General features: G+C 29.9%; 3 protein-coding genes across 3 annotated transcripts; 2 read left to right on the top strand and 1 right to left on the bottom strand.

The window, feature by feature from the left end:
- Positions 1 to 337: 337 nt before the first annotated feature.
- LOC130945755 (transcriptional activator DEMETER-like) lies at positions 338 to 7,105 on the bottom strand. Its single transcript, XM_057874461.1, has 19 exons — positions 6,850 to 7,105; positions 4,612 to 5,616; positions 4,326 to 4,416; positions 3,616 to 3,832; positions 3,328 to 3,564; positions 3,146 to 3,225; positions 2,981 to 3,065; positions 2,814 to 2,905; positions 2,661 to 2,729; positions 2,539 to 2,575; positions 2,356 to 2,438; positions 1,798 to 2,256; positions 1,421 to 1,457; positions 1,269 to 1,326; positions 1,119 to 1,198; positions 981 to 1,046; positions 768 to 882; positions 574 to 612; positions 338 to 498 (listed from the first exon to the last, which is right to left on the bottom strand). The coding sequence occupies exons 1-19, from the start codon at positions 7,103 to 7,105 to the stop codon at positions 338 to 340; spliced, it is 3,267 nt and encodes a 1,088-aa protein (XP_057730444.1).
- A 1,580-nt stretch (positions 7,106 to 8,685) lies between these two features.
- On the top strand, positions 8,686 to 14,909 carry LOC130946414 (protein TIC 100). The gene is made up of 11 exons (XM_057875153.1): positions 8,686 to 9,514; positions 9,607 to 9,678; positions 10,130 to 10,219; positions 10,320 to 10,493; positions 10,629 to 10,719; positions 11,112 to 11,174; positions 11,272 to 11,338; positions 12,073 to 12,176; positions 12,267 to 12,393; positions 12,503 to 13,494; positions 14,357 to 14,909. Exons 1-11 carry the CDS (start codon positions 8,868 to 8,870, stop codon positions 14,762 to 14,764), a joined length of 2,835 nt encoding a protein of 944 aa, XP_057731136.1. The 5' UTR covers positions 8,686 to 8,867; the 3' UTR covers positions 14,765 to 14,909.
- Positions 14,910 to 16,504: 1,595 nt separating this feature from the next.
- LOC130946427 (peroxidase 44-like) lies at positions 16,505 to 19,562 on the top strand. The gene is made up of 2 exons (XM_057875180.1): positions 16,505 to 16,746; positions 18,619 to 19,562. The coding sequence occupies exons 1-2, from the start codon at positions 16,546 to 16,548 to the stop codon at positions 19,384 to 19,386; spliced, it is 969 nt and encodes a 322-aa protein (XP_057731163.1). The 5' UTR covers positions 16,505 to 16,545; the 3' UTR covers positions 19,387 to 19,562.
- The last annotated feature ends 8,223 nt before the right edge of the window (positions 19,563 to 27,785 follow it).

Genomic DNA, 27,785 nt, shown 5'->3' with positions numbered 1-27,785 from the left:
TATATGGATGCTAAAAGAATTTAAATATAACTTATTTTTTCCAAGGCAGAATGTCGAAAAAAATGAGTTGCGCATTAATAATCACTTACCTACTTATCATGCAATGGTATATGGATGCTAAAAGAATTTAAATATAACTTATTTTTTCCTACAAAACTCTACTTTTCTATCTATATTTTACTATTTAAAATACATGATAAAAATCCAAAATGTTCCATTCCTAGTATTGCATCAACAGTTCTTCACACAGTTTTATATTTAAAAAAATGCATAAAACTAAGAGTCTTAATATAAAATAAATAAAAGTAAAAAGTACTATGGATAAATACATAATTCATTATGCTTCTTTTTCCTGGGTTGTCTTGTCAATTTTAACTTCTTTCTCCTGAGTTGTCTTGTTACCGGTTTTAGCTTTGACAGTTGTATTGCGGTGAAATCTATATGATAATGGCCTTGGCGCTCCTGTCTTTGCATCAATTGCTCTCACACACACATAACCTGCAAATATGCATGTTGATTTCAATAAAAGAAAAGTCTAGTTTCAACTTATTTATGTGTACATTGTTATCTTACCTTTCCAGAAACAATCTTTAATCTCATCAGCTGACAAACCTATTTTGATGATTGACAATAATAAAAAATAAGAAAAATAATCAATTTATATTTGTTTTAAAATATATATTATTGAAAAAAAAAAGCAAATTAAAGATATATATTTCAATTGAATAAATATATATAGCTATACGTTATAATAAATATTTTGTAACCTTTCAAAATAGACGATGCTCCAGCCCCAAAATATGCTATTCTTTTCTCTAGATGCCATAACCAAGTTCTGGGAACATCAATTGGATTTTTCATTGAATCATAATCAGCAAAGACCTGGGTCAGAGATAGATAAGTATCAAAATAAAAATATTATGGGATGACTCATGGGACAACATATACTAGCAAAACATGTACATGTAACCTTCGCTAACCTCATTGACTTGAAAGTAGGTTCCGTTCAATGGAAAACGGCCTCTCATTGCAGTGCGACATGGTATCTATGTCATAAATTTATAAATCAGTACATATCTCACATATTACTGTTTATTTTTTTTGCTTTTTCTACTCACCAAGAGAGTTCCAGGTACTGTTAGAGAATCATTTTCTTGCAAGTTATTCATAATTGATTCGTTTGATTTTTCTAATTCGTCTGTAGACAAAATATTGTTAGATAAAAAAATATTAAAATTAAGCTATGACTATTAAACATTCATTTATACCTGCACTCCATATAACTAGACTATAAGGACTAGGATCACCAGGTTCTAGTGGAGTACGCTGCAAATAAATAAATAAATGAAAAGGTCAATATTGCATATACAATATACATGTATAGCTAACTTAGAGAAAAATAAAGATTAAGACTATCTACCTCTGTAAGAAGGGGGTGCCCATCATTAAGTACATAACTGCATTGAAGAAACGAAAAACAAATAAAAATAAACATAAATAGGTTTATTAACTCAGTGTATTTTCGTAGAAACATTTTCATTTTATTCTCAAATTTGCATTAATTTAGTGTGTAGTAGTTATTTCTATGCTAGTTAGTTACAACACATTCAACCTAACTATAAAGTCTAAATACCTAGGTTTTACAAATAAATCACCGTGAAAATTGTAATGGCTACGAAATTAACAACCAGAGTGTACACTAAGAAAGTAAACGTGATTAACAAGTGATTAACAACAAAAGGAAACTTACATTATTAACAAGTGATTAACAATTTAGTATAACAAAGGAAAACTTACACAAGGCGCTCGGTTCTTAATCGACTGGCATTTTTCATTTTTGGTGCAGGCATGCTTCCAGTATAAGGCAATGTTACTAATGACGCTGTTATATTCATATGATTCTTATCCTCCTGTGCAGAATGATTATGAGTTTCCTTAGTTTGACTGCTGAGATTCATTTCCAGAATCTTTTCATCATCAGGACTAGGATAATTCTCTTCCTCGTTGTTTGCTTCATCAGAAACATGATAATCCTCTTCCTCATTGTTTGCTTCAAATTCAAGCATATATATCCTCTCAGATTCTGCTTCTGGTGATGATGGCATTTCAATGATGGGCTCACACTCTCTGTATGCTTGGTATTTTGTTGTGGTCGAAGATTGATTCACCTCAAAAATAGGCATTGGTAAAAGGTTGTCTGTCACTATCTTGTTCTTATTTGGTTGCCTCGATGTTGTTCCAGGTAAGGATTGTGCACTGTGGATATATCAAAATGATTTAACAATAAATTAATTATTTTTTCATCTTTCACATTTTTACATTCTTCCATGCGTCAAAATTTAATGTAACAAATACCTTGCAAAGGCACTCTTGAAATGCTCACAATTTGTACTCATTGGACAAGCATTGCAATTTGGATTTTTCTTTGTGCAAAAAACCTACAAACATGTTGAAATGAATTGAATATCTCTATTAACCTGATAAAAAAACATTTGTCAAGACAATATAAGTTTTTTTCATAACAATATTTCTATATACCTTTCCAAAAGTTATTAGGTGATAATGCAACTGGTACCTACATATATAACATGACATGACATAAATGAAAAGAATGATAACTAAATATAAAATAAAAAAAAAGTAAAGTTTATGTTAATTACAAGTCCTTTGGAAGGAGATGACACAACCGTGGCCAAAGATATTTTTGAATATTATCAAACAATGGGTACCTAGTTGAAAAGGGAAAAATATATATTAGTGAATAAAATGACAGAGAAATGAAAAACTTAGTATTAAAATTATTGAAAATTTACTTCTCTAAATTATGTATTTGTGTTTCTTCAGGCAAGGGTTGGAGAGGAACCCATCCTAGGCGTACAGCAATTCTTCCAACATTTACGTCCACCTAAAATGAATACCATGCAATGAAATAAAATAAAAATATTCATGAAGTGAAGAATTTGATATTTTCTATACTTACAGGAAAAGCTTTGTTCTGAAGGGTTAAAAGTCGAATGCACTCTACACTTTTCAGTCCTAATCCATAAATGTCCAAAAGGCATCTCCTGTGATATAAAAAATTAAGAGAATTCATTATTTAATAAAGATAATCTAAATTAATTGAATAAAAGTGTGTAATCATTACTTTGCTTCCGTTGGCGGAGCATATCGCAGCCATTCTAAATCCAAATCTCCATACGAGTCATGTAATTCATTAAGTAAACTCTGAAAAATAGCATAAACTCATTTAATTGATTGGGTAAGCAACACAAATTAATTTAATTGATTGAGTACTTATTGATAGTTAATCTAACAATTATTTTGTACCTTTATTCTTTCAGCAATAACATTGTGTTGACCACGACCTGCAATAGCCGTAGCAATTTCCTTCACATCTGCACATCTCACTGCTTCCCAATCAACAGAGTCATCATGGTCACTGTGTCTTGTACTCTTACCGTACTCTTTTCTAAGTTTATCCCAACGTTCTCTAGTTTCTTTATCCACCTCTTTTAGTAACTTTCCTCTTGTTTCTTCTTCCTGCATGTTCATTTTTTTTTCTTGCTAAAATTCATATCATAAAGAAAAAAAATTCACTTCTACTAACATCTGTACCTTATTATTGGATTTAAAAGGCTCTTCCTTTATATTACTAGCTTCCATTTCTTCAACTTTGATTTTTTCTAATTCTTTGGTAAGTTCATCTCCTGGAAAAATCGCATTACTTTCAATGAATTGTATTCTTTCAACACGAGGTACATCCTCTATACATAAGTTAGAGCTGGTTGATGATTTGATGGGAAATCTTGCAGCAAGTGACATGTAGGCAGAACTGTAAAAAGATGGATAAGCATTAAATTTAAGTAAATCCTACTTAAACAAACATTATATTTATATAACTCGACCAAAAAAATATATTGCGTTGCATAATTCTAAAATAAAAAATTCTACGGTGTAATAGAAGTTTATTTATTTATTTCTAAAATAATAAAGTTTTAATAATATAATTAAATAATGATATGATACTGGTGGATGCATGATAGATTCTTGTAGGTAATATAGCATGGCTATCTTATTCACTTATCTGTGAAAGAAGATGTAACAGTTAAAGAGCTATTTGATTATAGTTAATCTATTTTTCCATTTTTAGGTGCATATAAGAATTGTTTTAGAAATTCTAAAAAATTGGATGCTAAAATGTATTATCTCAACTAATCACCTTTAATGTATGTACAAAGAATAATTAATAATATTTTTTAAGTGAAATGAATTACAATTATTGTATAATAAAAAAAATTTGACATTATTGAATACAGTAAAATTACCTTGACAAATGATCAGATACATTTTGAGTAAGGTAAGCTCCAATTACAGAATCTAAGACAGAACCTTTCCATGGTGAGAACTCCCTACTTCCTGTGAAAATTTATAATATAGCTTCAAACACACATCTATCAAATTTATATACAACAGAAGTCCATTTTGAGATGTCAAATTAAGTAAACCCTCTTATATATTTTTTTAAAATAAGATTATCAACTAAATATTTTAAATTCAAATGAGATATGCATGAAACTTAATAACTTTAAAGGAGAACCGAGAAGATCATACCTTGCAACTCATGCATTTTAACCATGAATACTCCAACCTTACATTTATAAGCAAATCTTTCACGTTCCCATTGCTGTTGCTTCAAGTCATCACTGTCTTCGTGTGTTTTTCCATCCATGATTAAGTTCCACACCCTCAACGTCTCTTCATCAAGTGCAACCTCAACTCTTAGCTTCTTATTATTAGGATCATGTCCCTTATAAGGTACTAACATTCGATCACCACCCAATCCTTCTTGATATTCAACTAGTTGACCATTTTTTCCGTTCGTTCTACTTTTTTTCATCCTCTTCAGTGATCGTATCCTCCTGATCAGAGATTTCATTTCTTTTTTGGTAGTAGTCAATCCTTCTATGGTAAACTTTTCTAGGGAACTTTTTTTCTTTCTAATGAAAATCTTTGACCTTAATCCCTTTTTGAAAGGGGTCAAGTATTTCTCTAACCTTGCTCTGATCCTTTTCATTCTTTTTCTCCTGCACATGCTTGGAAAATTTGCTCCAACTTGCCTACTATGCATCAAACAAGAACTTGAAAATGATGCCAATTTTTGGTAAGTCTCAAGTAAGTTGTATTGAGAACCTAATGCATTCTTGCAAATTGAACTCTCAAAGTCAAAATATTCTTGATCAAACTTATTGACATTATTCCCCAAGAATGGAAGAGAGGCTCCTCCTTCATCGTTAAGTAATGGCAATAGTAATAACTTGCATGAAGGAGCTCTTCTTGGTTGGTTTTTCTTCTTACTGGGAATTGAAGGTTTTGGGGTCCTACTTGGAGTCTTTTTCTTCTTGGGAGTTTTTGGGGCTTTGGGTTGAGATTTTTTTCCTACTTTCTTGGTATCTAGGCTTTCATCAACCAATATTCTTGGTCTATATATTTTTTTTCTAAGTTTTGTGTGCTGCCCATTATTATTTGACCCTTTCTTCTTGTTGTCCCCGCTTCTTTTCTTTGAAGATGGTGGATTTAGAGTTTTCAATTCATCATGGCTGGTATTGCCATCAGCACCTGCATTTGAATAAAAGCATAGACGAATTTAATTGAATATACGAACTAAGTAGCTATTCACATGAAATAGAATATTATATTAAACAATTTAATTAAAATATTAAATACACCAAGTTGTCTAAGAGTTCTCAACTAATTATGGATAAAAAAATAAAATTCACCATGAATTTTATATTAGTTATTGTTACGATGTCTAACAATAAATACCAAAAGCTCTTACATCTTGTACTCTTTCTAAAAATGTCTAAATTTTGAAAAATAATAACAAAACATACAAATCTTAAGATGTATTTTTTTTTCTCTAACTAATAACAAAGTCTCTTAATTTTGTGTATTTTCAATGGACTAATTATTAATTTAAAAAATGTTTGATTTAAAAAATTAATTAAAAAATATTCTTGAAAAATATATATTAATATTCATTCATAGTTTCATACCCACTTATTTTTACTATTGAATTTCATACAAATGTGACTTTATAAACTTAAAATTTTAAATTTCAAATTTTAAAATTTTTCTAAAAAATAATAAATTTCATTTATTGAATAAGGAGTATAAATAACAACAGTAGGATATATATAAAGGTTAAGAAAATAGTGATTTATCAATCAATTTGATTATTCAAAAGAAAACACTAAAAATTAAATCTAAAAAAGGCCGTCGTTTTAGTCAATGGAGCTTTTCCCTGATAACTCAAAATGTTGGATTGTAAAATACAAATAATAACAGTAGGATTTTTAAAGATCAAGAGGATAGATAAAATAGAATAATGACCCATCAATCAAAATATAAAAGAATAATTCAGTCGGTTGAGTTTTTTTATATACTTCAAAACTTTGGATTATAACTACAAATAACATTAAAGATTAAGATAATAGACAAAATAGAATACTGATTCGTCAATCAAAAGAGAGAAGTAGAAATTAAATTAAAAAAAAAAAGCCAATTCAATTAGTTAGTCAATGCAGCTTTTTCTTAATAACTCAAAATTTTGGATTGTAAGTACAAATAAAATAAAATAATGACTCGTCAATAGTGCTATTCCCCATACCTCAAAACTTGGATTGTAAAAGACACCATTTTTGCTAATTAAAAAAAAATAAAAAAACCTTATTTGATAAAAAGCTTAATCTAAAACAAAAATACTAATTCAATTATGATAATTAAAATATTTACACGGTATTAAATAATTTAAACAAACATATAACATCTTTTACCGATTAGAACACTCACATTGAGAAGGTGCATTTGGGACTTGATTGTTTGCAGCAGCGGCAGATGCATCATCCTCATCTCCGAGGTTTAGTATATCAAAATCCAATTTAATTGCAGAAGAAGAATTATCGTCCCTATTTGATAGTTTTTGTCTATTGGGAGAAGATTTTACCGGAGTTTCTGGTATCCATGAAAACTGTACTTCAGTCTCCATTTCCATGATCTTTTGTCGACTACAGTTCTTCGGTTGAGGTTGAGTAGTGTTTTCACTCATCACTCGTCACCTCAATTAATTGGGAGATTTTGAAAAGGTTGCTTTGAAAAAGAAATACGCCCCTTTAGAGAGAGAATGGAAATGAAATGAAGAGAGAGAATGGAAATGAGAACGTTGACAGAAATTAATGAAAATGAAAATGAAGAGAGAGAATGATAATGAGAATGTTTGCCGGGAATTATATGAGAGAGATGTGGTAGTCTGTTATTGATATCTTCTTTCTTTTTAGTTGACCAGGGTTTTATAACTAATATGAGTAGAGGGGAGTACACATGAGTACATAAGATAAGAGTACTCAGAATTTTAATATTAACTCACATTTTCAAATTTAATTGTGTATTTTCCTTAAAGACCATGAGAACAAATAATACTATAGGAAAGTTTTCAAGTGTAGCGTGATATCCGTATTTCAGTCATTTTTAACCGTTGATCTTAATTATATATATTATATATATTTTTATAATTAAGATCAACGATTAAAAATCAATAAAATACCGATATGACAGTACACTTAAAAATTTTTCAAAACTATATATATGTTCGTTAAAAAGGACAATAACAATAAATTAGATGAATAATTTTATCAACTTTAATTTTAATTAGAAGTGAATGAATGTTAATGTAATTTTTGTTTTGTAATTTTTATATTAAAATAGATTATATTATTTAAATTTATTTTAAAATAAAATATTATTAAAAATTATATAAATTTATATTATTCAAAATCACATATTTCTTTCTTTAAATTTGTTTCAATAATTTTTTTAGTATAATTTTGTTGAGAAAAAATTAGACTTATATGTTGAAATTTAATACAATTTTGACTATAATTTTTTAGTTTTTTGATTTGGAATTATTTGAGATTCAATAATTTATATTATAAAAATTAACAATATTAAACAAAATATATAATATTTTAAAATTGTACAAAGCCAACAAAATGGAATACATTACTAAGAATGACGGAAAAAATTGAAGTAGATAGCTGAAAAAAAATCTTGTATAGAGTTTCTAATGATTAATTTAATCTCTTTTTAAAGATGAGATTGAAGGATAAAGTTAATAAAAATATATTTGTGTTTTATGTGAATAAGAACTAAAACATATAGTTACGTTGGTTTTTGAAAAAAAAAATTGGATCCTCTAAATTTTAAATTTGTATTTTAAAGGGTAAAGTGTGATTTTTTATCTCTGAATAGTTTTTTTTTTATATTTATTTTTTGTCTCACTTATAAAATAAATGGTAAGAGATCATATTTTATTCTCTAAAATAAAATTCAAACTTTAAAAAATTTAAATTTTTTAAAAAAATAAGAAAGAATAAATAAAAAATTAAAGCATTAAAAGTTTAAAACATAGTAACTCAGATATTATGGTCTTGGAATTGATAATTAAAAGTTGTTATATAATAATTTAGTTAAACATATAAACTAATTCAGTATCATTCACTAAACTAAACACATTTGTTATTCAAGTTGGTTTTTACACAAATAATTTGATAGGTAGTGCTTTGTGCCATAAATTTGATTGGTATTTCCGATACATGTTCATATTTGGTTATTGAAGAGTAGAACGGGAGAAGGCACAAGCGAAACGACGTGCCTGGATGTTGTCGTATTGGTGATAAGCCCAACCAACGAAACCCTCTCTAATCTTTCTCTGCTTTGTGACACTCGCCACTAGCTGCTACCCACTATCACACTCACTCACTTACCTTATCTTTATCAAATTCACTCGCTCACTCACTCACTCACTCACGGAAATGGCGAAAGAACAAAACCAAGAGCCGAACCCCGATGAGCAGCAACGAGTCCCCAATGGCTCATCCGATTCCTCCGACTCCAACTCCGACTCCGATTATCCCTCCGATTACTCCTACTCCGACTACTCCGACGGCGAGCAGGACGAGGACCAGGACCAGGACCAGTACTTCCGCAAGGCTTTCAGTTTCCGGCGCGGCGACGAGCCGCTCCCTCCTCACAAGAACAACCCTGAAGTCAACTACCGCGACTTCGCCGAGGTGCTTGACAGCAAGGTCATGCAGAGTATCCACGAGGAGGAGGACCCTCTCTTCCTGGAGGACGAAGAAGCCTTCAACTTCCCCAAGGACCCTCGCAACTGGACCGAGGAGGATCTTGGAGAAATGTGGGCCGATGGGGACAACAACATTGGTGGCACCGGTTGGGACCCCGTTTGGGCCACCAAGGACGAGTGGGAGTATGTTAAGGATGAGATTGCTGAGGGCGGGAAGCCTCCCATTGCTCCATTTTATCTTCCCTATCGGAAGCCTTTCCCTGTTGTTCCTGATAACCACTTTGACATTGACAGCCCCAAGGCTGTTGTTCATGAATTGGATAGGATTGAGGAGTTCTTGAAGTGGGTCAGCTACATTTTCGAGGATGGAAGCTCGTAAGTCATTGATATTGTCAAATGGAGGGAGTGCTTTGTTTCTAATTTGTTTTGCTACTGCTAATTCTTTTCTTTTGCTGATTGAATTGAAGGTATGAAGGCACCGTTTGGGATGACTATGCTCAGGGAAAAGGTGTTTTTGCCTCTCAAGATGGTCTAGTCAGGTTTGTATCTTTTACTTGATCCTTGATTTTTGTTTATTTTTATCATGCTTGTTCTTTTAAGGCTGGGATAGTCTAGGTGTTGTATATGGAACATGAGTAGATATGAGGAATTGATTTTAGGAATAAGCCACATTGTAATTTTGAGGGTTAGAGTTCGGGTTGGAGCAGAGAAAATTGTTGAAATTGTTACTGTAGGCATGGTTTGCTTATAATTTAAGATTCAAATGTGGTTGGGCAATCAAATTCTTTATAATTATAATTAATAATTAATGACCGTGGATTGTGGTTCGTCTTGGGAATCCTTGGGGACTATGATTCTTTGCTGACTGTCAACTTTTACATTTGCCTCTTCCTTTTATATGTATAAGCTCATCATTTCTTCATATGTCATTGTGTCTTGCATCTGATGTTGCCTGATTAATGTGTTCACAGTGTATTTTTTCTTTCCTAGGTATGAAGGCGAATGGCTCCAAAACAACCCGGAGGGTCATGGGGTAATTGAAGTAGATATACCTGTTGTAGAACCTGTTCCTGGATCCAAGTATGTACCTTACTCAGAGGATGCTTCCTTATATGTTGCAGTGTGAACGTGCATTCATTTATTTGTAATCAAATTGGATTGTTTTTATCAATTCTCTCAGGCTTGAAAAAAAGATGCGAGCTCAGGGAAAAATACTGCAAATGGATTTTATGTCTGAGGAGGACAGAAAATGGCTTGAGATGGATATTGAAGATAGTTACCGTCTTGCAGATGGAAGATTAGAAATCCCATGGTATGAGAATCAGGAATGGGTTAGGCAATTTGGAAGCAAACCGTAAGTGTTACTTTACCGTATCTTCATGGATAATGAGAAATTGCAACTCCCCTGCATTGTTCTTTTATATCTTGGTCTGGTGCATTATAATACATTAACACTGACCTGAGAAAGCTTTTTATATATTGATGACAGGGAGAAAGGTCGGTACCGTTATGCTGGTCAGTGGAAGCACGGTAGATTTCATGGATGTGGTGTTTATTCAGTTAATGAGCGTATCACATATGTAGGTCCTTCCAAACTAACCTAACGTTTAAATTTATTAAGTCCAATAAGCCTCTTTTTACTTTACAAATTCTATAAGTGGGGAGGGAGCCGGTGTACAAGGTGGAGAAATAATTGAAAAAAATAATAGATGAAGTGCTTTAGCCTTTAGCTTCCTGTAGAGTGTCATACATTCTTCATGCTTATTGAGTCATTTACTTTTTATTGTGCATGACACCATTTTGGGCGTTACTATCAGAATTATTTGATTGAACCTTGCAACTTAGTATATATACAGTGGTGGAGGATATCCGTCATCTCAAGTCTCAACATAAGGGGTGATTGCATCATCACCATATAGAACCATGTTCAAAAATTATTTCTTTCGTACTCACATAATTTGTTTGTGTGCAGGGTAGATTCTATTTTGGAGAATATGTGGGTGAAGGTGAGGGATGCAATGACGAAACTTCAGCGGTATTAAATGCTCTTTTCATGTACAAACTTTTAATCTTTGAAAGAACTTTACATTCTGGAGCTATGGTGATAATGATATGTATTCTGTCAAATTCAGCTGCATTCTGGTATAGCAGAAGTTGCTGCTGCAAAGGCTCGCATGTTTGTGAACAAGCCAGATGGAAGTACGCCGTTTGACTATCTTAAACTTGCATTTTATTGAGAAACTTAAATTCATGTATTTATTTTTTCTTTAATGGGTTTTTATTGTTGATGGTTTATTTGCTAGTTCCATTGATTACCGAGTCAGATATTTTAGATTTAGGATTAAAACTTCATTCTTCACCTTGTCCATTTAGGCTTTCCACAACCAGTTTAGTAACCAGTTTCTGTTTCCTAATATATGGTTTTGTCTCATTAAATATGGGCCTACAGCTGGGATTTTATTTTATATATAGAATGTTAAAAATGACGAGGTTCACCTCTCTGTCCTTTGGATGTTAGCATGTGTGCTTGGCATGTTAGTAGAGTCTGTTCCTTTTCTTATACAACAAAAACCAAGTCTTTTCCAAGTAAGTGGAATCAAATACATAGATCAAGTGATATTGTCGCTTCATATTGTAAACCTTGTCTATAAACAAACTATTTAAATCTAAACTTATCTTTGTTGTGCATCCGCTTATTCAACAAAACATTCTCGTAGGTTTAATACTGAGCTTATTCTCTAGCCGACCAATGTCAGCTTTTTAACGCCCAACATTCAGTCCCATTTAATATTTCAAGTCTTTCTTCTTTGTTATATGTTGAAAATTTGTTGCTATATTGTAACAAGAACTTAAGTTATCTTTCTCCCCTCTATAGATTGACTCCATGCTGGTCATATCCTTTTCGTTGTTACTTATCATTTAATACTTTGCAGTGGTTAGAGAACAGAGAGGTCCATATAATGATCCACAACATCCCTACTTCTATGAAGAAGAGGATGTCTGGATGGCACCTGGCTTCATCAACCAATTTTATGAGGTAAGATTCTGTTGGCCAAGTTTCATTCTAGTACAGTTCTTATTTTCATTGGATATATTAAAATAAAAAATGGATACAATCCTGTTGCAGGTCCCTGATTACTGGAAAACATATGTGCAAGAAGTAGATCAGGAAAGGGAAATGTGGTTAAACTCTTTCTATAAAGCTCCTCTTAGGTTACCCATGCCCTCAGAGCTTGAATACTGGTGGGCAAATGGTACTAGTACATTCTTATCTCAGTTTTGAACGGTTTAGTTATATACCTTTTCTCATCTGTCAATGAATACACATCATTTGTAGTAATTCATTGTGCAAATTTTAATCAGAAAAGTATCATGCGCCTCCTGAATTCATCCTCATCAACAAGGAGCCAGAGCCTGATCCAGAAGATCCATCAAAACTTATATATACTGAGCTTCCTCTTATCCTTCACACACCAACTGGACATCTTATCAATTATGTTGAGGATGAAGAGCACGGGATTCGTCTATTCTGGCAACCACCTTTGAAAAAGGGAGAAGATGTGGACCCAGATAAGGCCCAATTCCTACCCCTTGGTTATGATGAGTTTTTTGGGAAGGTTACAGAGAAAGTCACGGGGGAGAGCCTGTGGGACCGACTTTTACTTGCAGTTGGAAATACATGCAAACCATGGTTTGACAAGCTAAATAAATGGGCGGAAGAACAGAAGAAAAAAATTGAACAGAGACAGAAGGAACTTGATGAAGAAGCTGAACTAATAGAAGCTGAAGTGCGTCTGGCAGATGCCATGGAGAAGATGGATGAGTTGTTGAGGTTACGAGAGAAAGAAGCACAAAAAAAGGCCGAAATGGGCTTACCAGATGAGGACGAAGCTGAGGATGACGATTTGTTCAAAATTGAGGATGAGGCCGAAGATGAAGATGAAGATGAAGATGAAGATGAAGACGAAGACGAAGACGAGAAAAAAGATAAAACTTCTGTAACCAAACAAGATAAAAAAGCTACAACTGTATCCAAACAAGAAAAACAAGCTGCTACAGTAGCCAACCAGGATAAAAAAGCTGCTCCAGTAACCAATCAGGATAAAAAAGCTGCTCCCGTATTCAAACAAGATGAAAAAGCTACTTCTATAACCAAACAAGACGAGAAAGCTCCTGCAGAGGAGGAAGAGGAAGGGGACTATGAAGGGGATGAAGAAGAGGAAGAAGATGATGCACAAGCAAGTTTTGGGTCTGTTGAGCAGGAACAAACAACGGATCGGCAGAAGGGAAAAAATGGGAAATCTCCATTTTCTACATCTTCACTTGCATTTGCCTCTGTCGGCCTTATCACTGCAGTGAGTTATGATTCCTTGCATTTGATGCATGTTTTTCTAAATGAACGAACATGTTCAGAAAGATACCAAAATCACTTTGTGTTTTTTAAAATAGAAAAAACTTCATAATTAGAAAATCAACTTTAATTAAAAACTAATAATTTAAGTTCAAAATATAGATCAAAAGCATAAGTAGCTTTTTGAAGATTATGATTATAAGCAAGGTCGATTATTTTGGAATTATTATGTTTTAACCAATTTGTCCTTAAGGATAAAAAATATAGTATAATTAATCATTCCATACCCTTTATAGTAATCTTATCATAGAAGAACAAATATTTTCATACAATTCAAATAAAACAAATTATTAGCTAAAATACGCATACATAAATTAATTCTCATTTAGTTGACTATATAAAAATACAATTATACAAATAAATGATTATCAAAGTAGTTTCAATCTTACTGCCTTTCCAAACATATCCTATGTATGGGGCTACATTTGATCAAACTTGTTAAAACATATTCCAGTATTCTTGGGTCAGATGTTTCTCTTTATTACATATTATGTCCCACTGAATAACTTTGAATCTGACATTTCATACTAAAATATTTTTCTTATCAACAACTTAGTTGACAGGTTATTTTACTTTTCTTCATGCTATGTAAATAACTTCAATGAGTCTCCTTGCCATTTACTATGGAGTTAATCAACCTAGTATTTGTCATTTCTCCTGCATATCTTGTTCATGGAGTAACATATTTTTTATATAAGTCATCTTAATTTCAAGTGTTTTTGTTGTCTTTAAAAACTTGTTTGCATTCAAGTTTGGATTTGATCAAAGTCTGATTCCTGAATCAAATTTGTCTGTTGCCTTATCAGGTTCCATGCATGCTGCAACAATCATTTACATTCTGGAACAAAGGTAGATCAAAACCGGAGCCAAAGGCACTGCACAGCTATCGAACCAGTGACCTAAAAACAGTTGATTCAGTCAAATTTCATCATGTAACTGGCCAGAAGATTCGCTTGAAGGCTATAGGCAAAGCACATAGGAGTGTCAAGGCTATAAGCTATTCAGGTGGCAAATTTAGCGAGGTGCGTTCTTTATCTAAGACTCGATCTTATTTATTGGATTCTGGGAATTCCAAAAGAAACTTGATGGAGCCAAGACCTAGTTGCATCATGTGGTTGCATGAGGCACCAGAGAGGGATTTAGACAGCATACTGTCGTTGCATTCGTCAATATGTAGTTTTAATGCGAAGAGAGGTTCACAACCTTGTTTGTAGGATTATTCAATTCATGAAGGCCATTTTTAATGCTTTGCTGGCCTTTCTGTAGCATAAAACCGGCATATTTTTGGAGCTTCTTGCCTGAAAAGCACCTTCCGATTGAATTGTTGAGTATTCTATGCATTTACACCTTCATATTCAAGGTTTCATTCTATTTCTTTTCACGCAATTTTGTAGTACTATAAATGGTTTTCTGCTTCTAGTACTTCGGTAAGTCAAAGCTTTATGTTTAGATATAAATATGTTAGCTTAGAGTTATTTTATTCTCGTGTAAAAATTGATATAAATAGTTTAGTTATAGGGCTTGTTTGGGTGAGCTTTTAAAAAAAGATCTTTTTTCGAGTTATCTTTTTTTAAAAGATTTTATGAAAAAGTAAAAGTAATTTTATGTTTGGGTATCTTATGTAAAAAGATCTTTTTATCTATTAATTATGTTTGGGTATAACAATATAAAAGTATTTTTTTGTTTATCTACTACATGAAAAACATATTTTTGTTAAGGAAAAAAGATCTTTTAAAAAAAGATGTAAATTACAACTTCTCAAAAAAGATGTTTTTCTGATTTTTCTAGTGCTTTTACTTTTACTATTAAAAATTTGTCAAACACATTAAAAAATAAAAAAAGATCTTTTTTCATTGAAAAGAGATCTTATTTTATCAAAATAATGGTGTCCAAACAAATACATAATCTAGTCAATTTTAAATAAAGTTAATCTCTTTTTTTGTTACCCATGTTTATGATAAACACAAACCCAAACTAGGATTGTGAAGAATGAGCGACATTATAGAAGTAACAACTAGAATTTATGTCTGAAACAGTGAGCTTGAGCTTTTTACATTTAAGTTTTATCTCTTGTTACTTGTTAGCAATTTATGTGTGCAAAGTAATAGATGGGTGTGAAGCGAAATTTACATATTTATCCTTTGTATATATTGCTTTAATTTTGTGATAATATTGGACAAGGGCATAATAGGAAAAAAGGACTTAATGAAAGTGGTTGAAGGTGCCACAAAGGTGTCACATAATAATATATAATTGTAAGTATAAATATAGTATAGATTAGTAAAGAAAGAAAATGTTTTTTTTTTATCTTAAAAGTTTATTTAATCCTTTTATCTCATTTAGACATGTTTTTATGAAATAAAATAATTATTCCCCTATTCTATATATCATAGAGGAAATAGTAAAATGTATTGCCATTTCTTTTACTTCTAAATTAATTATATACACTGTTGCTAATATAAGTTAAGATAAAATATTGATTTATTCTTGAAAATTAGAAAATGTGAATGTCAGAATGGACAAGCACGACAAGCCACCAGTCGTTAAAGTTGGATAATTATGTTACACACAAGACCCATTAAAGTTAGATAATTATGTTACATAAGACCATATATACTTATCTTCAATTAGAATATTATTAAGAATATTTGAGTGGAAAAAATGTCACCTACATAGATTGGAAATTGTTTTCAATTGCGTTAACCGTGTTGCACATGTGGTAGGTCAGTATTGTGTAAACCAACGATAAATTAGTGTTGATAATAATAATAATATTGCGCAGATGTTTGTTATTTGATTTGTAGATTTTTGTCAACGACGACATCATTTTCGGTGGAATAATAATTTGAATATTTTACTCTTTTTTCTTTCAAATGCCACACCCTAAAGGCCTAAAGCCCACTATATATACACACATGCTTGGAATTGTCGATCTCGTAGCCAAGACACACAAACACATTCATGAAACAAGAATCAGTACTATAATATACAAAAGATGCAGTTCACGATAATTGTAGTAATCTTGTTCTTTATCGTTCCCTTGGCATTGGCTGATCTAAGGGTTGGTTTCTATAGTTCAAGCTGCCCAAAAGCAGAAGCCATTGTACGAAAAGTTGTTCAAAGGAACTACTTGTACATTGATAGATCCATCGCCGGAGGCTTGCTTCGCTTGCACTTTCATGATTGTTTCGTTCGAGTAAGACACAAAACACAGGGCTGCGTTTGACAGATGACACATTGTTTTAAAAACACTTAATTTGTGTATTTTGTGTCTATCTTGACACGAAGGACACTGAAACACTAAACACAACTTATTTTTTTATTTTTTCTTTTATTATTCTTATTAATTTTTTATAATTATACTTTTTATTATTATATTTTTTTCTAAATTTTTTTGAATAAAAAAATAAGAATAAATTGAATTTTCATAATTTATTCTAATTTATCACCAAACAAAATACAAAAACACTAATTTTTGTGTCTCTATCTTTTATGTTTTATGACTTTATCTTGTCTTATTTTCATAATCAAATACAGCCATACATACATACACGAATTATGAATCATTAATTCTTTCTTTGAATTATATTTTCAATATATTACCGGAAGTATATATAAAGCATATGGAATGATAAAGAGCATTATGTTATTTTCTCATTTACATAGAATACTTATTAAATTATCCCTTTTTTATGATTAGTTGATTACATATACACTCCCTTCTCCTTTATAAAACACGTATGTCATTTTGTTTATCTTTATTATTATTATTATTATTATTATTATTATTATTATTATTATTATTATTATTATTATTATTATTATTATTTACAAATTATCACTTCAATTAAGAAAGTAGTTGATAATATTTGAGTTACAAAAGATAAAAAAAAACATTTTATAAAATTATTTTTAATTTATATTTTCAGATATTCTTACTTATCCGTAAGCATTATTTACTAAATAATCAAAAATATATTCTTGGTCAATAATAAAAATCGTAGTTCGATACACTCTAATGCGTTCTTTTCTATTTCTATCTTTCTCATTATATTAAATAAATAAATAATTGAAAAACAAATTATATATGAATTTAATCTTCATGGTAAAAGAATTTTACACATTTATATCCTATGAAGCACAAACATTTCGCTAAGTTGTCGTATCCGCGTGTTGGACACATTTTGGACACGACACTCATCGATACTCGTCCGACACGCGTGTCTCTGTCTAACTGTATCTTAATAAAAAAATAAAAATTCTTTTTTGGACATACCTATATAACATCACGTGTCAGCGTGTCCAGTCTTATTTTTAAATATATTCTTAAACTAAATTTAGATATAGTATATATTATTATTTATTAAAACAAAAAAAATATTTTAAATACTTGATATAATTAAAATAAGACATTAAAAATAATTAAAAATTTTAATTTATATTTTAATATCAATAAAATATCAAAATATTATTACGATTTAGTTAAAAAATACTTTATATTGTCCCGTATCATGTAAGATTTAAAATTCGTGTGTTGGCGTATTCCGTGTCGTATCCTGTCCCGTGTCCATATCAGTGTCCATGCATCATAGGTTATATCTAAACACATAGATTTATGAATTTAATTTAATAATTTTTTAAAAGTCTTTTACATTGAGATTCAACATTAGAATTTAACTATTGTATATATCAATAATTGATCACTACATTAATAAGTAAATTAATCACTTATAAAAAAATATATATTAAAATATAAAATACATATTAAAAATAAATTTTTTTATTAAAAATAGAAAAACTCACACTCAGAATCTCTAAATGAGTATGAAAAAATTATGTTATTTGAATTATAATTCATTTACATATTAAATAATAATATAATAATTAATTTAATAATTAATTTTAAAATTAGTAAAAATTCACTCGGTTAACTTTATATAAAATTAATAATTAAAAATAATTAAATAATTAAACAAATTTAATTAAATTATCATCAAACAACTCCGTTTTTCACCTTTAAAATTAGAGTAAATAAACATGGTGTCATGGATGATTATTTCGTTTTCAGGGTTGCGATGCCTCCATATTAATAGACCCAACAGAGGACAACGAATCTGAGAAAGATGCAGAAGCAAACGAAACCGTTAGGGGTTTCGTGATCATCGACAAGGCCAAGAAGAAGCTAGAAAAAATGTGCCCTTCAACAGTTTCCTGTGCAGACATCATTGCGCTGGCAGCAAGAGACGCCGTCTCCATCACCGGAGGACCATGGTACGCCGTTCCCACCGGCAGACGCGACGGGTTTGTCTCGAATCCTTCAAACGCAGAGATCCTTCCAGGACCAAGTTCAACGGTGTCACATGCCCTTCAAATCTTTACATCAAAGGGCATGACACTTAGCGAAATGGTAACCCTTATGGGAGCACACACCATTGGTTATGCTCATTGTGGTTTCTTCAGGAAAAGGCTTGAAGGTAGAGACTCAACAATGGATCCTTCTCTGAACGAGAAGCTTGTGAGGCTTTGTGGGAATAGTAGTAGTAGTAATAACAACCCTACGACGTTTTTGGATCAGAACACTTCTTTTGTGTTTGACAATCAATTCTATGAAGAGATCGTTAACAAGAGAGGGGTGCTTTTCATTGACCAGCAGTTGGCTCTGGATTCTTCGACTAAAGGGTTGGTCTCCAAGTTCGCCACAGATGCTGAGAGCTTTCGACGAAGCTTTGTGAATGCTATTGTCAAGATGGGAAGCATTGGTGTTTTGGTTGGAGATGATGGCGAGATTAGAACACGTTGCTGGGATTACAATAATAATAATAATAGTGATCCTTAAATTGTGACTTTGGATTTGTTTTTCATGCTCACTCTCATGGAAAAATATACAAATTATGAACCGTGATAATTATTAGCCATCCTACCTGATGGTAATGTCGAAAGAAAAATGATATATATAGCTTATTTTTAATCGGGAGATAATGTAAATGTTAAATAACGTAAATAACGGTTTAGAAAAAAAGAAAGTAAATCAATTTTTGAATTTAAATTAATAAGATTAGGCAAGTTAACCTCTTTTGTGGTATTATATTATCATTGGTTCATCTCAATTATTTTTGTTCTCCAACTCACATTTTTTCTTTTTACTATGCCGCGACGGAAACAGTGTCGTAACTTCAACCACCGCAAAATACAGCACCGCTAAACGTTGTGTACCATCGCAATTTTCTCCTCGTGCACCGCAGTCACCACCAAATGCTGTCCATCATTGCGGCACCGTGTTCGTGCGTCACCGAACACCGTCCATCATCACGGTTTTTTTCTCGCGCACCACAGCGACCGTCATCGCATCCCCACTCTACTATTATGATTGCAAGCATTATTATGTGTGATGCCTTCAAAATCATAAAAAAATAAGTCAAGCATACGGGATTACAGTTATTGGAGATATACTGATAACAACATGGTTGGTTTCATTGATAATGGTAGTTGGTGAAAGAATATCATATGACAAGTTACTATCTTTTTATTGGTATTCAGTTGCATAAAGCTATTTATTTCTCATTTTAGATAACAAAATTTATGGAGGGAAGCTATATTCTAATTGTGTCTTTTCTGTTCTTGACAATGATCATAAAAATCTGACATTACGTGTATAAAAAGAGGTACATGTTCGAGTTTAGAAATAAAGTTTCCAATGATGACATGTTCATGATTGCATGCATTATTGTTTGTTCTGCCGATCACGGCCCTCTTTTTCTTATTTTCACCTTGTTGTGGTCAATTCATAATATGTCGGATGGTCATTTTAGTAGGTATGTAGATGATTATTTTAATTTTTATGTGAATGGTTATTTGATTGAAATAAGTTTAGTTAGATATAATTAAAATATGTTGGATGTTCAATTCACTAAGTATGCGGATCATTTTTTTCTTTAAGTGGATGGTTATCCTTAAGCGCCGATGAGGTTCTTTGTTGACGAACTAGAGACGGTGAGGTGGATCTCGACAACGACGATGGGGCTAGTTGGCAACCAAGCGACAATAAAGGGTTTCGGGTTGAAGTTTGAGCTTTGGTAAATTAGAATATAATGGTTAAAATTTTTGAATTATTAAATGAAATTTTTTTGGTAATTTCGGCAGAGTATTTTTTTTATTTCATTAGGCCAAATTTTTACTCTGTTGTTCACGTTGTTTAGACTTTTCGTTGTCTACCTAGCGGAACCAATTTTTAAAAGAGATATATTAGATATTTCAATTTTATATACACAAGTTGAATAAAGGTGGCAACATGCATATACCCTATCCACGGGTATCCAACCACGACTCAATCTGATCGGGTATGATTGTCAATCCGATTCGTAACTGGTAGGATAGGATTTTTGTGCAAGTCGGGTAACCTCAATTCTATCCGACCAATTCGCACCCTAATATGTATATGTTTTATACTTATATAAAAATATGTTTTAAGTTGATGATGAGCCAAAAATCTTTCACTAAATGAAAAAAATTCTTAGTTACTAATGAGAAGATCATTAATTGATTATTTTTATTTCATAAAAATTAGTTCTATTTTAAATTATTATCAAATTATATAATAATATTACATTTTTTTTGTAACCCGCAAATAAGATCGGATATCCACAAATTAAAAACAAGTAAGATATAGTTAGAATTTTTTCAATCAACAAATAGAATTAAAATTGAATCTAAACCCTACTCTACTTTACCCATTACCACCCATTAAAATCGTTAGTGATAATCAACATGCCATGTTATAATACAAATCAATTATGAATGTAATATTTTAATAAAATTGATTTATGTATCAATATATAATTTTTGTTGTTAGACTTTTTAGTTATGTATCTTGAGATCTTGTCTTATATATTTCCCCTTTAGTTGGGCTTGAAGTATTTATTAATAATAATATTTCCTAAATTGTGACTATATTATTATTGCCCCACGCTAACTAAGTTGAATGTCAGGTTATTGTATTTTTTTTTTTTTTACATTATTCTCTAATTTTACGGTTAATAGATTGCTACGGTATAAAGCGAAATTTAAATTTATAATATTTATTTAAATAGGCTAATAAATTAATAATCAGTAATAAAAACTTTAATTGGGGAGTTCCTTTTATTTTTTGTTGGATCAACCATTTTGAAAGTGCTTGTGAAAACACTACTAGAGTTTTTGGGCTTATACTATTGGGCCCTTCAGCCTGTATTGATAATTTGAGTGAGCAAAACCCAGTTAGGTCATCTGTACCAGAAATAGCTTGAATAATGTTAAGTTTAAATGTTTAAGTTTTGTTCATGTTCACTCAATTTATTTATTTATTTCATGATTAATGCTTTGTTGGCTATTAGAATTTTTGGTGAATAATATAATTAGATAAAAAATAAAATTTTTTATTGAATATAAAAAGAATATGTATATTAAACATTATGAACAATAGATAGATCGAATATTCAATTCAATAGGTATACAGATGATTATGTTGATTATTTTTAATTGGATTGGTTATTTTTTTATTCCATTTACTCATGCACATAGTTAACAATGGTTGGATATTGAATTCACTAGGTGTACGAATGGTTATCTAAATATTAAAGTTTAGAAGGTAATTTGGGAGTGAATTGTTTTTTTATTTTATTAGGTCAATTTTATAACCAATTGTTCATATTGCTTAGAAAAGTCATTGTCTATCTAACAAAATCGTATTAATAATAATAATATTTAGTCAAAGTTTTATTTTATAGTAACAAGAATGGATTTGGATTCTCTAAAGTTTGAATTTCACTTTAGAGAGTAAATTGTGATCTCTTACTATTTATTTTATAGGTAGACCAAAAATAAATATGAGAGAGAAATCATTTAAGGATAAAAGATCACACTTTATCCTCTAAAGTACAAATTTAAAATTTAGAGGATCCAAATTCAACAAGAATATATAGTTAGGGTTTAGTGAAAAAGATTGTGCCACTAGGCCAGTATGCAGTTATTATCATTGTGACAAAAGTGCCCCTTAGCTTAGCTTGTGTATATCACTGTCAAAAATGGTCCTCTCATAAATGTTGCTTTCTTTTGGGAAAAAATGCTTTGATAAACAGCATTATTACTCCTCTTAATTATGAAAGTCGTCTTAGTACTACTTTTAAAATAGAGAAGGGTCAGCTTATACGATAAGTGTGGCACAAAACGAACGCTTCAAGCCATTTAACACCACATTCTTTTCAAGTAGCTTATCCAAATAAACTATATTGGTTGACACCTTGACTTGATGAAGGACCACAGGGTCACATCTGCATGCGTCTCTTCTTTAATTGAATAGAATCAAACCCATGAATTATAATTAAATCTATATCAATTGCTGAATGACTATATATAATAACCGACGAACTTTAAAAATTGGGTAATACTCATAATATCTCCCATCTTCCAATATACTTATATACATGCATCAAGCTATAATAAAATATCAGTTGTCTATTTAACTTTGGCTCATTACATGTGTCCTGTAACATTATACACATGGCGCCAAAAACATTTCTGTCACCAAGATAACTTAATAAGCATAAACGGATGGTTTGCTAGCTATTGGTAATTAACTAACCTATGAGCATGCGTATGCATAATATATAATTTAGTAATTTACATTCTCTACTGGCAAAGTGGCAAGATTTGTTACTTAACATTTATATATATGTGTAATATCTAATTTTATATGTATATTTATATATATGCACCCACCACTCACTTCGAAATGATTTACAAAGGGAAAAGTGACCTGTGAAAATTTGCTTTCTTAAACAATACATTACAATAATTATAAGATAAAAGTTTCATGTTTTGTTTTATATATAAGTAACGTCATGATGATGAAAGTTAAGATATTTTATAAATTAAATAATATGCCCAAGTTAAGAAGATAATTAAACCAAAAGGCGTCAGAATTAAAAATACTAATTCAATGGAAGCAATAAATAATACATCCTTAAATTTAACGTTATTGTATTTCCAACCCCGCAGTGGGAAGAGATTTTTTGCGATATACTACTATTAATTAAGAGTAGGAGGCTATTGTGTTCGTAGTGGAAAGAGATATTTGTGAGTATTAATTGAATATTAAAAGTGATACATACATGTTAAGAATTAGTTGTAATAGGTATGAGTTTAATTTTAATGGAGGCATTGTTATGTAATTATATCCGTTTTTTTAATGATTATACATGCAGTTAATATAAAAAGTAATTAATTTTATTGATATAATATTATATAATTAAATTTATATATAAAATTATTTTATATTATAATAGTGTATTAAAATTAAATTATATATATTTGATATATTATATATAAATATAGCTGATTTTATATATAATTTTTTACGTAATATGAGCAAATAATATATTATTGCGAAAGAATTATTGCTGATATATATAGGGACAACAAAAATCATATAAATTAAAGGAGAGGAAATTTTTTAAATTTGTTCATTATCACATGAGGAAAATAATAATAGCAAACCATTATTTTCTAAAGTAATTCATGTTTCTTTTCATTGACACCGTATATATAGTTATTCTCTTATTAAAAATAACCGGAATCAAATATTTGAAATTTATAAAAAAAAAGAAATATAAGGCTTTTAAAATTATATTTTTTTGAAGGGTCGAAAATTAAAATTTTGTATAATTAAATACAATGCTATATATTTAATAATAGATATAATTATAATTAATTTTTTGATTAAAAAAATTAATAAATACTTGTCAAATAAAAAAATTATCTCAGCTTTTATAATTTTTTTTATAGTTTTACAATTAATAAAATATAAAATTATATATTTTAAAATATTTTGTTAATTAATTTACTTTATTAAGTATTTATGTGACAGTAAGTTATATTTTTTATATTTTATATCATTAAAAAATATAATATAAAATAATATAAATTAATTGCACTAACAATTTTGTTATGTGAATTTAAAATATATTAAAGTATTTTTATATAATAATAGGAATAAAATTTAATTAAAAAATAATAAAAAATAAACAACTAACTAAAATTAGAAAAAAATAATATTATTATAAATAATATTAAAGTATTTTTTATATAATTATAAATGTTAAAATTAATTTTAAAAAAATGTAAAAAAAAAATCCTAAATTAAAAAAAATACAAATAATATAAATATATGTAAAAAAATTTAAACCCTAATATATAAAGAATAGTAACTCTTTTTACTAGCTATCACTATACTATTAAATTTTACTCTATACAATACATCTATTATAATAGTATATAAGCTTTTAAAATTTGTTGGGGGCCTCTATATATATATATATATATATATATCATTAGTTAAAAGAATAAAGATAGTATTTCTTAGCTTCAATCAAAATGTTGGTGAGAGACTATATATATATATCATTAGTTAAAAGAATAAAGATAGTATTTCTTAGCTTCAATCAAAATGTTGGTGAGAGACAAATGTTTTAAGTTTTAACTTTTAAGCAAGCTAAAATCCTAAAAGTAGACAACCTAATTAATACGCATATGGTACTTAGATTGAATGAATCTATGTCCGTTTTTGTTCTAGAGAGCGAGAGAGAGAGATTAGAGAGAAAGCTAAGGGGGTTGGGGGATGCATGGGGGAGTGATGGTTCATCCATTGAATAAGTGAATCAAGTGGCTTCTTGATTTGTCTTTTCAAACTCCCAAGGAATAATATGTAAATTGAATTATACAATATACAATATTTAATTTCTAACAACGTAATTAGATATATAAATACCTATCAAGCGCAATTAATAATAAATTATGAGAAATTTTTATATTAGCTATAGCAATTTTTAGTATTTTTGTTATTATTTAATCAATAAAAATACTAAACTGTCTTTAACAAGTAAATTTTATTAATTTATACTTATAACTTCTGAAAAATAAAACTGTATTAATTTAGGTGTAAAAATTTTGCCAAATATAAATTTAAACTATATACTTTTTGTATGTAAAATTTTTATAAAAATGAGTGTATATAAATTATTATTGGTCAAAACAAAAAATAATAATATTTACTAACTATGTTACATTACTCATAAATTATAACTATATATATAATTATTGTTTTCTTCTTAACTTTGTTTTTCTCTCCTTCAAGATTAGTATTATTATCTTTTTTAAGCTTTTATGTTTTGTTAAAATGTTTCATTATTTCATGTTCTGCTAAGGATTTTAATGGCACATTCTATATTTAATCTCTTTTGTGAATGAGTTTTTCCTTAAAAGACAGAAACTAAAATTAAAATAATTTGTGGCTGCCATTTTCGCATCCTTGCGCCCCTACCATGTTTGTCCCGTTTGTAATTGGAACATGGCAATAAGTTCATTATTTGTTATACATTTGTAACTGTCCCTAAACAGAGGCAAGCACTGAAGCACTCTCCTCGAATTAAAACAACTTGTCATATAAAAAAAATTAACTAATAATATACACAACTAAGGTCTAATCATGTACTTATATTATCTCACGTAAGACCAGAGATGAGATTCTAAACTTGCCAAACCTTATCTCCAATTAAATAAGATTTTATTTGAGTGGAATACCCCACACTCACAAACTTTAACTTGTTTTTCTATTGGTTAAATTTGGTTTGCACATGAAGTATCCCTGGCCAGTTAGTGAGGCTCTGACTGTGTAAGCCAATGTCAAGTTAGTGTTGATAATTGAATCTTTTAAATATGGGTTAAGTATGATTTTAGTTGTTAGACCATAAATTAAAAAAATTTTTTGTTTTGAATTTTTATTTTTATATAAAATTATTTTTAAAATTTAATTTAATTTTAAAATTATTTTTTATTAAAATTTTAATTTTTATTAATAAATTATCTCTAACTAAAAAAATTATAAAAAAAAAGAAAGAAAACAGATGAGAAGAGAAAGAGAATTACACAAGGGGGGAAGGAACAAGGAGAAAGGAAAAGTGGGGAGAAGGGAATCATGCGAGGGAGGAAGAAAATCCGCTGTGTTGTCGTTCTTCTCATCCTCTTCTCGCCAGTTGCCGTTGCTCGTCGCAGCTCGCCACTGCACCTCGTGTTCGCCGCTACTTCGCGTCCTCTTCCTCGCTAGCTTGTCGCTGCTTTTTGCTGCTTGGTTCTAATTCTATTTTAAATTAAGTTGATTATTCCGTTTTTATTTTTTATTTTGTTAATTAAGTTGATTATTCTACTTCTGTTTCTTTTGTTATTTGCATTGTTAGATTTGTTGATTTTGTTAATCACACTGTTGTTGTTGACTCTAATTTTATTCTGATTGATTCCATTATTCTTCTGTTTCTGTTTTGTTTCCGATTCTATTTCATTCTTCTACTTTTCTGTTTTGATTTGTTGATATTCGTAAGTTAAAATTTTGTTGTTCCTGTTGAAATTTTGTTGAAATTCTAGTTAAAGAAGAAGAAAAATAAAAAGAGATGATGTTGTATGGAGAAGAAGAATCGGATATTTTGGTAAAGAAGGAGAATGATATTTTAATCCGAGAAATTTTAGGGGACCAATAACTTTTGTATTTTGTAGCCAGCACTTAACCATCAAAAGAAAAAGGAGTGATCTCCTACCATTGATGTAATCTCACGCTATTAAAAATACTATTGATGGTCAATTGATGATTACAAAACACAAAAATTACTGGCCCCTAGCATTCCTCATTTTAGTCCGAATGACGATTTTAAAACTAAGTTAAACTTTATTAGAAACGATTTTTTATGCAAAAAAAATTGAAACGAAAACAATTTTCGACCTATATCTTAGGAACCAAAATCGTACTTAACCCTTTAAAAATTTATTCTATTAGTTAAAATTTATTTGTTTAATGAAAAAATAATCACGTCTATTCAAGTAACTGTTTTAATCATATATCAATAACTATTTATTTTTCTTTTAAAATTTATGTCTCTTTTGTTTTTAGACAATTATTATAATAAAAAAATACCGTTTACCCTCTATTATTTACTAATTTTGCAATAATCCATAATATGTATAAAAAAATGATACGTGCATGTAATCAATGTATTATTCTTATATACATTAAAAATATATATAAAAATCATAGTATACCAAAAAATTTGCATATGCATGATATATAGATGAAGCTAGAAAAATTTGAGATAGATCTATCTATGTGGCCAAAAGCAATTATATGGGACCTTATGAGAACTCGTGTAAGGAACATGG

Source organism: Arachis stenosperma, chromosome 8, assembly GCF_014773155.1.
Source record: "Arachis stenosperma cultivar V10309 chromosome 8, arast.V10309.gnm1.PFL2, whole genome shotgun sequence".
In the NCBI taxonomy this organism is placed as follows: domain Eukaryota; kingdom Viridiplantae; phylum Streptophyta; class Magnoliopsida; order Fabales; family Fabaceae; genus Arachis; species Arachis stenosperma.
Note: the sequence above shows the minus strand (reverse complement) of the source record. Positions and strands in the feature narration are given on the sequence as shown.